Raw genomic sequence first — 15,046 nt, 5'->3', positions numbered from 1 at the left:
GGGGTGGGCGAGTATATATATCAGGAATCATTTTTCAAGACAATCTGAGATCAAGTAAGTCCTCCTAGGCTGTAGATGGCGCTATAATACGGCAGTGTCACAAGTTATCAATGCCAGAAAGGTTTAGTTCACAATGTAAAATGAAATTTTACATCTCAAAAATACTAGCGGTACTGGTATTTGGTATCAATGAGTACTTAAAGAGTGAATAGGTGGTATTGAACATCGATAAAAAGAAACTAAAAATAATAAAACCTTAAATTGTTTTTGTAATTTTGAACGTGTGAATTGGCCTGGTGAGAGACGTGGGAGGCAGCGAATGACAATTAAGTTGTTGGCGGTTGTTAGGAAACAACTTTTTTTTAAATAAAGTATAAATACTTATATTTGTAGACTACTGATACCATCTGTCAAATATTATTTCTGAGCACAGTTAATCAATCTTTTTTTTTGCTTAAGTCAGAAAAGACTCGTACGTCACCAAGTTGTGTCAGGCTGGTAAAGTGGTATCGGTGTTGCAGTATCGGATCACTTTTTAAAGAACAACACAGGGCGGACTGAGAGGAGGACTGCATTGTAAATATCACAGTATGTATGATTGTAATTAATAGACCGTTAAATTATGAGAATGTGCATGCTAGGCTAAGTCACAAGGCTGCAAGTTAACCCCAAAGTGTCCCCAAACACGCTTGCTCAAGCTGAAAGTGCTTTGGCTCACTAGCCATCAAATTTTAATTATGTTATTGCTGATGTTCCTGCCCGTTAAGGGTAGCGCGCACGCACACGCGCGATCAGTGCGCACACTGTTCACGTTTTAACAACTACATCCATAAATGGAATTGAACAAAAGCACAAATTCGCCAAATAACAACATCCACGCTCGGGGGCTCAGACTGACAGCTAACTTCCACTACTCACGATTGCGAAATAAGCTCCAAGATGGACAGTCGTAGAGGCGCTCCAAGATTATCGCGTGGCTCTCGGAGCTCCCGTGGATGTTGGACGACGTGATCAGACCGTCCTGCGCCCTCTTTCCGCTCGCTAGCACCCGTCTTAAGGCGTATTCCAGGGCCACCCCTCGCTTCTCGCCCCCCCAACACTGCCAGCTCCTCCACAGGCGGCGAGGCGGCTTCCCCACTGCGCGCCGCGGACGCTCTCGTGACGTCAGTACGTAGGAGCGCGTTCCCGAGACGTAGCCCCGCCCCTCTCGTCAGCTACCGTAGTGAGAGAACAAGTAGCTTTTCTTTGCTAGCTTGTTTTGTTTACCATTGTTTTATTTTTTTTATTAATTGGACTTCTCATTGAGCGTCGCCATAAGTACATACGATATTATTTTGATCCTGCATGCAAATAAGGTAATGTAACACCACCGTTAGATTTTTATTGTCACAAATGGATGTATTGTGGTAGTTTTTCTGTCATTTTCTGTTTATTTTAATTTAAGTGTTCCAAAGCAGAGGTGGTAAAAACATTCACACTCTATACTTGAGTAGAGGCAGTTTGGAAGTGTATTGCATTCACCCAAAAAAAAAATCTTGGGCTTTCTTGATTTTTCTGTTATTTTTCTATTTTTTTTGACACAAAACAATTTTTCTTCTGTTTTTTTAGGGTGAAAAATATTTGCTTCTTGAATATTTTTTTCTGTCATAAAAAAGTCAATAAATCAATAAAAATATATTTATATATCTGTTTATTTTTACTCAACCCACGGTTGTTAAAAATTGAAACATACTATTTTAACAAGGAATAAATTTCAAATGTAAAAAGTCATAAAACAAAATATTTGTACTTCACTATTTCCAAACACAACAAATACTTCATTTTTGTAATGCGCTACTATCAGCTGCTCACTCGTTTCTTTTCCAGACACATCCACGTCACTCAAAAAACAAATCCTCCCAACTTTGAGACCCACTGACCTTAGACACACTCCCAAACACACATACACAGTGTCCCAGTTCCCTGGGCGCCAGTCAGTCAGACAGCTGCAGTATATATAGTCTGCTGGCTAAAGTTCGCCACACACAAAAAGATTTTCACCCGGAGCTCGCCTCTCCACTGCAATGCATCTTTGACCTACTTTTTTTTTTTAAGCACTAACATCAACAAATCCAAATTAATAATCATTTTTATTGCTTAAGTCTGACAATTCAAGAAAACATCAAATCCCTCCACGATTAATATTTTTAACTTGATATACAACTTTGTTAGCGTATCTCGTTTCCTGGGTTGGGAATGTCAGTGAATGCGTATCATCAGCCACGGGAAGTGTCCCGTGCGCTGCATACCAAAAGTGCTGATGAATAAGTTGAGCACCGTGGTGATGAACACTATGACGGTGGTTACATTGTTCAAGTAGTCCAGGCGTTTTTGAAGGGTGGAGTTATTCACGTCCCGGCGCCCTGTCACACACGTACAAGACAAAAACACACGTCTGTTTTATCCAGATATTTATTTATCACCAGATAAAATGAAAAAAACATTTGCAAAGAGTCCAAAATACACCAGTCACATTTAATTAGTAGTGGAAATGCATGGTTACAATCAGTTGGTTAAATAAATTAATATGATTACACTCAAGCATGTAAGCTATTAAAATATTATGATTATTTTTTCATTCATAAATTATGTGGTTTTTTTTTTTCAGAAGTGAAGCCGAGCGAGCAGCCAACGGAAGAAGCCCGTCCTCTTGGAGCCGAAGAAGCTGATGAAGAAGTTGATCACCGTGGTGACGAAGATGACGCCAGTGGCTACGTTGTTCAGGTAGTCCAACCGTTTCTGATTGGACACCACGTTCAGGTCCCTTCGTGCTGCGATACGCAAATTCAAGAACACACACACACACACACAAGCGCATGTGGTTCAGACGTCTCACACGCATTCATGTATTGTATGCATACACAGCCCAATGTTGGGTTAGAATGAAGCGGCAACATAGATATGTCCTTTGTATGTCATAACTTGACTTTTTGGAATTTTAAATTTAGTGCTGTGGCACCCTCTAGTGGCAGCTATAATACTGCAAAAGGCCACAAGCCCTTTTTTTTTTAAACCCGATTCACAATACAAAACGCTGAAACATCCATCGCAGCAGGCAGCTGCGTTGCGTGCCGAAAGCGGACTTGATGATGTTGACGAGCAAGGTGAGGAAGATGATGCCCGTGGTCAGATTGTTGAGGAAGTTTAATAGCCGCTGGTATGAGGGGAGCAGGGTCAGCTCGACACGAGCTGGACACACAAACACACACACGCGAACACACACACACATGCATGGTTGGTCCATTGCAGGGGTTTACAAACTTTTTTACAGTAACTTTCAACTCATAAAATGCTAAGTTTTTAAAGGATCATGAAATAATGATGGGAAAATAAAGCTTCAAATTTGCTTCATGAACCAGTTGTATTTTTGGATTCCTCTAGATGGCACTCTCTGTTCAACATTGATATTAAACCGCTTTATTTAAACCAACAGTGCCATAAAGAGGAGTCAAAAAACACAACTGGTTCATGAAACAATTTTGAAGCTTCATTTTCCCCATCATTAATAATGACCATTAATGTAAATTAGTTAGTCGCCCTACGTGCTCATAAAAAGGCAGAGATTCTTTTCGTAAAAATTATTTTTAAGTTTACATCACAAATTTAGTGAAAATTTGAAGCCAGACTGTCACAATATTTCATTGATTCTTTGTCCACCACTAGAGGGAGCCAGCCTGCCACACACAAACCAATCTATCCTGTTATACAAAACAAAAACGACAGCAAAGCATTATTAGTCATGAGTGGATTAGATTTGCTACTAAAATGTGTATCCCTGTATCTTAAAAATGCATCCTTGCAAAGAGGCCTGTGCGCTCCATCCCAAAAACAGAAATGAAGATGTTGGTAACGAAGACAAGGAAGATGACGACGGTGGCGCTGTTGTTGAGGCTGTCCAGGCGCTTGTGGTTGGCCTCGTCGTTGAGGTCTCGCCGGGCTACAGCAAGATTTAGAGATCTCTAAATAGCATCACCAGCAGTTTTGATTAGTTTCTTTTTTTGTGTGTATTTCCTGCAGGATGTGTTACAGGTGTCAGTGTTTTAGGATGTTAATATGACAGATTACTTGGATTTAATTTATGACAATGCCCCACCTATGATTATGATCAGGATCCCGGCGACTATCTGAAGACCCAGTGAGAAGGAGATGAGAGTCAGCACGGCTGCGTAGTACCTGAGAAGGTAAGCCAAAGACATATTTGTATGTACACCGACCACTTTATTAGGAACACCTATCCATTCATGCAGACATTCACATTCACACCTAAAGACAAAATTTGCCAAATTTACTTGTGATTGAATTTCCTCACCTGTATCCCGCCCCTTGCTCGATGACTGTCTTCATGTGTGTGATGTTCGCTAGGAAGAGAGCAATGTCCAGCATGCCCTCAGCTGCAGTCTTCTTGGTGGCGTACAGATTCATGTTCAGGTTAGAGGACGAGCCACCCTGTGGTTAAAAAAAAAACACCATATAGATCATGAAAATTAATTTATTTAATTTAATTTTCAATTTTAATTTATTGATTATTTATCAATTTATGTTTAATTAATAATTAAAATGAATGATTAAAATGAAGCTTCAAATTTGCTTCATGAACCAGTGGCTGTATTTTTGGTTCATGAAGCAAATTTGAAGCCTCATTTTCCCATGAAATGTAACTTAATAATTAATAATTATGTGAAGCACATTGAGTTACATTTCATATGAAGTGGTTTGTGTCCCATAAATTCAAAGACTGTAAAATGCCGCTAAAAAGTAATCACACTTGATTACACAATCTTTACAATATGCAAATATTGACCTGTATTGAATAATAAATGCCGCAAAACGGCAGTAAACTATGAAGATAAAGATGCAGTTCTTGACCCGAATATTATAAAAGCCGTCTGGTGAGAGCAGCATTGCTCAAGCTACACAGTGATCAAGAAATGAACATGTTTATGTATTATAAAAATAACCACAAGAGGGCAGCATTGACCAATGCATGCATAACAACAGGACATTTGAAATTGCATGTTTTAAGAAAAGTTTGTATTTATGAACCAAATTCTCATGGTTATGAAAACAAATGCAACCATTGACTATTTTTGAATGTGCATATTTTAAGTGTAAAAACGGGAATACGAGGCGAGGATCAGATTGTGCATGATTTTCAATAAAAACATATGACATATTATTACGTAACCGCACATAACAATGACCGATGGGGCCCGTTTTTCTCCTTTAGTAGTTTTATCCGCTGATGCACATACTGAACTACTCAACATTTTGGCTACAGACGCAAACATTCTGTCCACAAATGGATCGTTTTACTCGGGCTATTTCTGCAAATAGCGATGTGTTTAAGACGACTTATACAGTAAATGGCACGTAACGCCACTGTTGTTTTTTATTTTTATCCCTTCGCTGTTTTTATGCGACGCTGTAATTTTGTAGCACAGTTTGATTTACTGTGAACACAAAGAGAGATTGATGAGCTGAAACCACACAATGGCACAAAATAGTAAACATAATATTATTTATAGTTTTATTTTTGTAAATAAACAGTAAAGTTTTTTTATGCACTAATACTGAAAGTGCTGCCAGGAATCAAGACTGAAAACTAAGCCCACACTAACTTCCTTTTTGCACCTAAATACAGCTGACGCATTTCCTTCAAGACAGGACAGTTTAATATTTTCTAGGAAAATGTCTCAAGTCCAATACAATTGTTTAAAAGAATCTAACTATTACTGGAATTAGAAGCCACATAGCCCAGTAAGCCCCTTTTTTACGATGTTTTATTTTTAGATGGATAAAAAATGAAGAATGTTAGCCGAAAGAAGCAGGATGAAAAGTTTGTATAGAATGTATATGTGCTGGCCTGTGTCCATCACCCCCCCTCTTAGGAGTCTTGTGGTCTCACTCCATCAACATCAGCTTTGGACAGACCGCCAACACACACACGCATAACCGGGACATTGGAATGTACTACAATGGCTGCATATAGTCTACTCGGACATATGCGTTCACTCAACAACTTCAATGTACCGTATTGGCCCGAATATAAGATGACCCCGATTGTAAGACGACCCCCTCTTTTTCAAGACTCGAGTTTGGAAAACGACTTTGTCTAGACCCCGAATATAAGACGACCCCCCCCCCCCCCCCCTTTTTCAGTTTTATTTCAATGCAAAAAAACTCGTCTTATATTCGGGCCGATACGGTAATAACTCAATGTGTTTACCCTGAATTTGGCCTGGCAGGTACAGTTGGTCTCACAGATGTTTATTTACAGCTGTGGCAAGTGTTAGCCCAAGGTCAACATAAAGTAAGGCAATGTAAGATTGAATGTAAACAAATAAATCTAACAAATAATCGATTTTCAGACTAATTGATGACACATTTTCAAAATCGATTAATCGTTTTGAGACTAATTTAATTTAAAATTGTCTACGTCCTTTACATTCAAGAGTCTCAGCAAGTATTATTTTTTTTGTTTAATCAAAATAAAACTTTACTAACATTTGCTTTTACTTCGGAAATTATTTTTTCCCCCAGACAGATCAACCTAGTAACTGAATCTTTGTTGATTTATGTGATAGCACTCACCATCTGAATTAATGTCCTGTTTTTTAATAAAAGCATGAAAATGAAAAAGTTTTATTTTATTATATTCTTATCGGATTTATTGAATAATCGTCACAGTAATCGACTACTCAAATAATCGTTACTTGAATGTATTTTTGCAAACAGATCGTTGGATTAGTTTATAATCTATCACAACATAAAAAGGTCACACAATTTTGCAACAACATCTTATACAATCTAAAGATTGTCATCCACTGATTCACAATCCGTCATTTGATCCCCCACTTAATATCCGCAGATGGTTTGCCACTATAGCAGCTGCAAAGGGCTGGCGTCGCCTTGGACTGGAAAATAGCTTCACTACTGAGCCGAGTGTGCGTGTGTTTATTCGCGGAATTTTTCCTAGAAATCCAGAGTCCTCGTAAAAAAATGCTGCACTTCCCTAAAAAGCAGCAATCTGCAAAAAAAAAAACACGGGCCTGTATAAACAGCGCTCGTGAAAAACAACATACCTGACCTATTACTTGCACAAGGACATCGGACACTGTTCGTGCCAGCTTTTACACTTTAAATTGCAACACACACATATAAACATACACATATGAAACCACATGGGAGCTCCCCTTCCCATTTACCTCACAGGAAGTGCTCCTCCTCTGCACTCTGATTGGTTCTTTAATAGCCAATAGTGGGGGGCCTCCAGCAAGGAGTGGAGTAACTTTGTTTGAATGTGTTTGTTCTTCCATCACTCCATCCGCAATGTTTTTCTTTCTTTCGTTTTTATAGAACCTGACAAGTCTGCATATGCCCCATGTTCGACGCATGTGGGTGACCTTTGTTCTTCCCCTCGAAGCTAACTGTCACCCTGCTGTCTAATTAGCAGAAAACACATGCGGGAGGGGGAAAAAACATTTCACTCATATTACATACCATCCACCGCTATTGTTATACAAGTTTGGAAGGAAGCCGTAATTGCTTCCTGCACTATGTTCAGTGGAGCTGACCCAAGTTGATGGGAGGCTTTACATAGATAAAATTCCATTCAGATTCTGTTTGAGTATGCGGACCCCCAAGGAAGCTGCAATTAATAGTGCTTATGTATGCTAGCTATGGGAATCTTTTTATTTGTCCAAGCAGCCGGACTAATAAAATCATTTTGTTACACTGGACCAAATTCCATCACACATAAATGCCAAATTAATCAAAAATTTTTGTGTTTGGGGGCAATAATATTGGATTAGGTATCATGTGATTGTGCAGGTGTACCTAATAAACTGTCTTATGTGATAAAATATTTGTAAAAAAAAAAATACTTGTAGCGTTTCCTGTTTGTTTTTAAAAAAATTAAAAAAAAAAGCTCCGATACTACCGACTCGATACCTGATAGTGGATCATTAGTTTCAAGAAAGATTAATTGTAGTGTATTTTATAGCATGTGTGTGTGCGTGTCCAGACACCAAACTCCTGGTTTTCCTCGACTGACAGGATGTCAAGTGTGTTGCGTAAGTAGTTGACGTCAGCTCCAGGCCGCGATAGCATCATCCGGCATGCCTGCCTGATGTCTCTGGACATGTGTGCTGCATATGTGTGGATGGAAGTGTGCCGGTGCGTGCCAAATGGGCGGAGCCAAAATGCATCCATCCATACAGTAAATAGTGTCATGGCAACATTTGAAACTCATACAGGTTCAAGAAAAATGTCCCAACAGGAGAAGCAATGAGGTGTACAAAATGACAAGTATGCACGGCGCTTGTTTTGAACTCGTTGACAGGATTTAACGAGAATTCCTGTGGGGCATATTATTAGGTACACGGGGACGATCAACCCACAGCAGCTCATGTAGGAGCACAACTTTTGTACAGTGCTGTTGAACTGCGCTACTTCATCATACTGACGTCTGTTTATGCTATTTTGACCCTCACGTGTCGAGCAAATTTATTTATATAGCAAACTTTATACTTTAAAAAATATTACAGTAATATTTGTGGCCCTAAATGGCTATAACCTTTAAATAACAGTGGTCAAAGAATTGACCCTTGCGGAACCCCACATTACATTTATTTGCTCAGACTTGACCAATCAAAGTAATTATCTCGTAAGTAATAGTAGATGAATAAATTTTTATTCATTGATCATTGCTGATAGTTAATATTAAATTTATGATACATAAAATACGGTTGACTATTTTTGCTGCTCTTCACATTTACTTCCCCATCTACAGTATCTATTTATTCATGCATGTATAGTTTTACATGGCGCTAAGATTGTAATTCAATATATTTAGTGAGCTATAGTAAAAAGTACGTATTTAGTTTCGGATTCCTGCGCATCTTCTATTTAATGAGTCTAAATATAGCTTTATTACATCCAAACTTACATATGATGTCAAATCATGGAGTATGCTTATCAGAGGAACTACACATGTTCTCGCCACAATGGCGTGTTCGACAGAAAGCCTCACGTCCCCTGCAGCATGATTTGCAGCTCTGTAAAAAAATTTACTAGTCATTGTTGAGCGTTTGCTGGAAGTTTTTATTGGGGCCGAGGCATGTTTGGAGAGTAGATGGACAGATTTCAAGCACGCCTCAATAGCTGGAATTCCTCATGCTTCTTTGGGCTGCTAATAAACTTAACAAATACAGTTGTTGAACCACAAATTGGGCAATATAATTCTAATAGTGACATTTACATAAGAATTTTCTAGAGGAATAAATTGTATTGAAGAGTACAACGATTGTGAAACTGTTATGTTGTGTTACAGATAGAAAATCAAAAGTGAGGTGAGTGAAGTTTGTGAAGTTGTCACAATTATTAAAATATTAAAAGTAAAAAGTAGAAATCAATTTAAAAATCAATTCCTCATTTGAGTCATTGAGTCCTTTTACCGTAAAATATAATTGTCCTTTTACTTCTTTAACAACTTTAAAGATCGTGAATTAGATCTAATTGCGGGGAAGTTTTGATCCCAGTTAGTTCGAGTACGTATCCAAAGCAAACAAGACCGAACATAACAGCTCCAATGGGAGGGACGCAAATTAGCAGTACACCGCATACTCTTTAGTGCCCTAAAGGTGGAGGTGTGGTGTGTTCTCTTGTAGTAAACGCACATCTCCAGCTTTTGTGTAACTTTCCCTTCTGGGGTGTTTTTGCCCTGCACAAAAAAATAAGGTGCGTGTAAAGCATAAGCCTCCAAGGTGTGACATCACCCTTCCTGCTTTTCATGACTTGGGCCTTCCTTAATGGCCGCTATACATGCTTCCTTCCTCTGTTCGTGTGTAGAAGGAGAATGCATTTTTACTGGAGATACACCGATATCGATACAAGTATCAGTGACGGGACTATACTACTCGGTAACTGTACTATTTGACCAGGTTGGAAACTTTAGTAGGATTAAATGAAACTAAACTGATTATGATTGATTGGCCTTGACGTGTGGGGTCCCTCAGGGGTCAATCTTTGGACCTCTTTTGTTCAGCCCGTATATGCTACCTAGAATGTCGTTGTTGACTGTCATGGCTATGTTTAGCGACTGTATGTCTATTATTGTTCTCAAATGACTGGGCTTACTCAAAAGAGCATCAAACAGCTGCAGATTTTAAAAGGTCTGCAGACTCGGGTCAATTAATGGAGTCCAGCGTTCAAAGTAAACATGGTGATTCAGCATTTAATGTTGAATTGTAGTCCAAGTATCTCAATTTGGTATCAGAGTACTCGAATCTAAGTACTACTGGTACTCGATTTGGTATTGTGCATCCCCATTGATTTTTTTTTCTTAACTGGTGTTGTCCTTTAGTTTATGATGAGACCAAACACAGGTGACCACGTATCTGAAACCCTTGGCATCATGTTCATTTGTGCAAGGTGGTGTTTTGACTAAACAAACATTTGCGCGCACACATTTGTCATTACGGAGCAGGTGACCTGGTGACACAATGCTTTGCTGCACGACACAAAGACAAGACTGTTTCATTACAGTGTAATCCAACAAGATCCAATGAAAAGGAGAAATTATACGTATCAATGCTTGAAATCAAACTGAAAGGAATTTTGAGTATTTTGTCTTTAGGCTGCAGCGTACAACTCAAATGATCTGGTTAAAAAAAATCTTTACTGAAAAACTTGTTTGTTAATTGGCTCCCATGTCACTCACCAGGACAGGCTCCGCCTTTTAAAGCCGTACACACTCAAAAGTAAAAGGTATAATGTGAGAATCCCGACTAAAAGTAGGAAAAAATATAATCAAGGTATAGTTTTTAATCATCCAAAATAAATATTAGCAGATATCTGTATGTCTGTTACAAAAAATCCAAGGCAAGCAAATAAAAGAAATAAAAAAATATAACTTCCCGGCTCAAGTTGGTCGTAGCGCTAACGAATCTCAGTCCAAGTTCGATTGACGATATCTGTAATCACGGACTTAAAATATCCCTGAACACAATTAGATCATCCCGGCTTGCAAATTGAATCCATCATAGAGCGCATGATCCATCGCAGACTCTGTTGTCAGCACCGCCTGTTTGCTTTTGGCTCAAATAAACCCCGCAGTGTGCTTTCGACTAATTTCTCCTCAGATTCCAGGAATGACGCGTAGTTTGGCTAGCGCGCACAGCGCATACATACATTACGCTAAATACATCACCTCTTGATGTTTTTCTTTATGAGCCCGTGTTTGTTTTTTTGGGGTTGAGGAGGTCAAAGGACACACATGGAACGTTCTGAATGACTGACCCGCTCTCGCGGGGCTTCTAAATATGTTATGTTATAAATATGTATATGTTTGCAGAGTTGGCTCATAACTTGGGAAATTTTTATGGACATTTTTATTTGTCTGACAAAGCAGCAGTAATATGATAAACATGTCCATATCTGCTATGTGGTTTTATGAGTTGTGTGAAAAGAGAAGTACGATGATTGGATTTAAAAATCTGGTGTTTGTATTGGGCGTCAATTGGGAACAGTGTGCTTGCGGCTGTACTTTTTTTTTTTTTTTTTTCTCTCCAACACACCAAGGGAAGCCAGCTGGACTCTTTTCCCATTAAGCTTTTTGAGATTCAACATGAATCTGCTGTCATTTCCCCTCCAGAAATGAAAAGAAAACACTCAGAAGAGGGATGAAGCAGAAGAAAGGCAGGATGGAGTTAGCAAAAAAAAAAAAAAAAAAAAAAAATGTAACTACAATTATTTCAGGCTTTAAAATAAAGCAATGACTCGCCGGACACTTTATTGGGTACACATTGCACAAATTCAGATTTACGATAACGCGCTGTCACAACAGTGCGGTGAAAGCGTCAAGACACAAAATGGGAACGTTTTGGAAATTTATGGCCTATTTGCCGTAGCCGCGGAGGAGGAAGCTAGCACAAATGTCAACAAGTGGATTAAGTGTTCGTCGTTAGCGCTGCGTGTGCGTTACATAATCTGGCCCATTATTGTCTGTCTGTTATTAAAGTGAAAACAGGTTATTAAAATAGTCTAAAGCCACTTGGGGGCGTATTCACATAACATCTAGGAGTTACTTTGATATGACATTTAAATAACAACACAGCAGCAGGATGAGGATATTTTACAACTATGTCAACAGGCTTGTCGCCATGGCAACAGTTATGTCACCATTTATAAATGACTGAGCGGCCATATAACACACGTCTTTTACATAACAGTCACACCCTTTGAAACATGTGAGGAGTTTAACCACTCTTGGGGGGGGGGCATCAAATAGTACGCTAAGTGGGCCGCAATAGTTCGTGATGGACACACACACACACTCTTTCTGGTTCCTCACACTCACGCACAGAATGTGATGGTTGGCCGAGGAAGCTATATTATTATATATAACTTTTTTTTAATTTTATTTGGGGGGGGTAGTTGTATTGTTTGGTGTATATGGGTTGTTTCCACGGGATGTTGTAATATAGAAAAAAATGTGTGAGTTGTCGTTGCTGACATTACCGTGTGTTTACTTGATTGTTTTTTTTTGTCTGGTGTATTGTTATGTGTATTGTGTTGTTTTGTGTTCCTGTCGAAACTTGGTTGTGTATGTCATTGAAGTTCAATTAAAAAAAAAAAAAAAAAAGATGAAGCTATGTATTCTGCGAGGTGAGACAAGTGGGAAGGGGAAGATGGAAAAGGCGAGATTAATAAAATTAATTCAGTAATTTAATTTAGGGCCAGTCTGCAGTTTGAAAAATTCAGTTTTGCTATTGAATTTCTATCAACTCTGACGTGAAAAAAAAGTACCTGGGACTGAATGTGTGGACTCTGAATAAATACGTCTTTGGGAGTGAATGAGTGGAAAATTTTTCACATACAAACCTTTGAAACCATACTGATTATTATCAGTTTAAAGGACATATTTTCAATGCAGCTCCTGTATTGGATTGCAACAGCTTGTGTAACAAAGTAACCAGTCCTCCCGTGTAACGCCTCTTTGAAACTTAGCTGTCATGCTCGGAAATAAGTCTTACTAATTCTGTGTCAGTACATGACACCCTACTGTGTCGCACTATACATAGAAAATGAGCAAGAGGTGCAAAGTCCTCACACCTTGAAAAATAGATCGGTCACACAGATATGCTACCATGAAAACCGCAAATTAAGAAGATCCCTTGAATTTGCGTTGTGTGGTTTTAATTGCCTTATAGTTGCCCAGCTAGCAAAAATACATATTTGACCTTTTTATGTACATAACCAGTATTTTTACCTTTTTACGTACATTACCAGGTATGTGTGGACTGTATGAGACCAAGGGTGCAATAATTCAAGTATAGAAAAAAAAAAGTGGGATGAATGAACAGCACCAGCATTCATGGCCGCTAAATGGAGGTTGAAGTGATGAACCTTCTCAATTCACAAGCTACAACTACATCTGCCATCCAGCTGATAGATAAAATTCCCGCTCTCATGTGGAGTCCATAAACGCTACGTTAAGAGTCATATTGAGCCTGGAGGCAAATTTTTAGCTTATTGGTAATATTTGTGTTTTCCGTGATATTTTAAAACGCTCATTCAGTGAATCTTTTCTCATGATTGCGACATATTCAGTTAATTCCGTACATATATGACGGTACTTATATACGCAACCCGTTTCATCCCTTCACTTGTAGGCATGGTGACCAAATGTCCCAATAGTTTTGCGTGTATACGTTAAAACTTTTTATTAATTACTCAGACTCTACTCTCTCTCATCCCATCTGTGACTTTTCTCACCCACTCATCGACCCTCACTCACACACACACACATAGAACTGTTGAGTAAGAGCACTTTGTTCACTGCGTGGCTAAATATACGAGTAACTGATAGGCCCCAGTTGCATGATGGGAGTAAGCAATGCTGATACAGAAAATGGACCTTGATAGGAATGAGGTGCGTGCAAATGTGTAAGATCAATACAAGAGTATTGGGGCGAAGGTGGGACTTCATCTACAAGTTACCGTTGCAAAAATCAATTAAAATATTTGGATTTGTGTCCTGGAACCTTCCACAAACTATTCCCGGCAAAGTTTAACAAATGTCCAAAAGCCTTATCTCAAGACAGCGGACCCCACCTTGACCCTTTTTCATGAGTAGCTGTTGTGTTGACCTGTCGCTACATTAGCGTGCATTATTAGCCTTGGCACCTGAGTCCTAATTGATATTTGATTGATGCCGCTGGTGTGGCTTTTGTTAAAAATAGTACGTGTAGTCCCCGAGAGCCACAGTCCCTGTGATCCTCAACTCTCACGTAGGCCGGACATACCGCGACTCGGCGGCAAAGCCTCAGCATATCGGTCACATCACGGGCGAGTCACTAACCTGCAGGGGACCGCCGACCGGCATGGTGGATCTTTGCGACGTCAGGTCCATGTCTCGAACTTGGTCTCCGCGGTCTGTCTTACCGAGTCCCTGCATAATCAGGCCTGTTGCGGGCAAGAACGCACACTGAAGATACAACGATGGCTTATGAGAGGAAATTGTGCCAAGCTGGAGAGGACACAGTGGCAGAGACAATTAGCTTATTCACCACGTCACAGTCTCCCCCCCCTTGCCCCCCCCCCCCTTCCCTCTGTCTTTACACACTTGTCGCGTGCATCTTAAGTCTATCTTAATTTAATCAGCAGTAAATACAAAGGTACCTAAGATGGAACCCTGCGGTACACCAGGCAGGAATATAATGTGTTTTATGGCAAAAAAAAAATACAATCCCACGATTATTCAACAAACATGTTTCTAGATGTTTTGCAATATTTAGAATCATTCCATTCAGCTTTTAATCGGGCTGTTCCACAAATTCCATTTCATGATTTTCCAGGCTTATACTTCTGTTGTCTGTCCTGTCAGCACACAATGAAGTATTTCACCCGGGATTGTTTTGCGGCCTATTATAGCAGCGGATTCCAAGATAATCCCTAAATGAGAGGCTGTTATAACAAGCCAGCCTGCCCAGCATAATCATTCCTA

General features: G+C 39.3%; 2 protein-coding genes and 1 long non-coding RNA gene across 15 annotated transcripts in view; 1 reads left to right on the top strand and 2 right to left on the bottom strand.

Moving 5' to 3' along the window:
* Nucleotides 1–1,169, bottom strand: part of LOC148379431 (ELKS/Rab6-interacting/CAST family member 1-like) — a 52,756-nt gene extending 51,587 nt beyond the window's left edge. For 7 of the 13 annotated variants that reach the window (XR_015855331.1, XM_088366568.1, XM_088366567.1 and 4 more), the window contains exon 1: nucleotides 919–1,166. The gene's annotated coding sequence lies outside the window, so the exon portion shown is untranslated. Of the gene's footprint in view, nucleotides 1–918 lie in introns of all 13 variants that reach the window. The other 6 variants (XM_088366564.1, XM_088366566.1, XM_088366565.1 and 3 more) reach the window with 3 other exon arrangements.
* Nucleotides 1,170–1,177: 8 nt separating this feature from the next.
* Nucleotides 1,178–5,823, top strand: LOC148379430 (uncharacterized). The gene is made up of 4 exons (XR_015855332.1): nucleotides 1,178–1,355; nucleotides 2,648–2,763; nucleotides 4,149–4,220; nucleotides 4,402–5,823. It is a non-coding gene; the product is annotated as an uncharacterized LOC148379430 (long non-coding RNA).
* LOC148379429 (ninjurin-1-like) lies at nucleotides 2,113–14,558 on the bottom strand. The gene is made up of 6 exons (XM_088366573.1): nucleotides 14,402–14,558; nucleotides 4,349–4,485; nucleotides 4,133–4,212; nucleotides 3,063–3,228; nucleotides 2,725–2,810; nucleotides 2,113–2,402 (listed from the first exon to the last, which is right to left on the bottom strand). The coding sequence occupies exons 1-6, from the start codon at nucleotides 14,495–14,497 to the stop codon at nucleotides 2,239–2,241; spliced, it is 729 nt and encodes a 242-aa protein (XP_088222699.1). The 5' UTR covers nucleotides 14,498–14,558; the 3' UTR covers nucleotides 2,113–2,238.
* Nucleotides 14,559–15,046: the final 488 nt, after the last annotated feature.

Source organism: Syngnathus floridae, chromosome 22, assembly GCF_059516105.1.
Source record: "Syngnathus floridae isolate MCC-2025c chromosome 22, RoL_Sflo_1.0, whole genome shotgun sequence".
In the NCBI taxonomy this organism is placed as follows: Eukaryota; Metazoa; Chordata; class Actinopteri; order Syngnathiformes; family Syngnathidae; genus Syngnathus; species Syngnathus floridae.
This window is presented reverse-complemented; position numbering and strand designations above follow the sequence as displayed.

Excerpts from the sequence above, each read along its gene's own strand:
- LOC148379429 (XM_088366573.1), bottom strand. The coding sequence starts at position 14,497 with ATGCAGGGACTCGGTAAGACAGACCGCGGAGACCAAGTTCGAGACATG. Across the intron at positions 4,486-14,401 it reads CGGTCGGCGGTCCCCTGCAG|GGTGGCTCGTCCTCTAACCT; the intron begins GTTAGTGACTCG and ends TTTTAACCACAG. Across the intron at positions 2,811-3,062 it reads ATGTTTCAGCGTTTTGTATT|CACGAAGGGACCTGAACGTG; the intron begins GTGAATCGGGTT and ends TGCGTATCGCAG.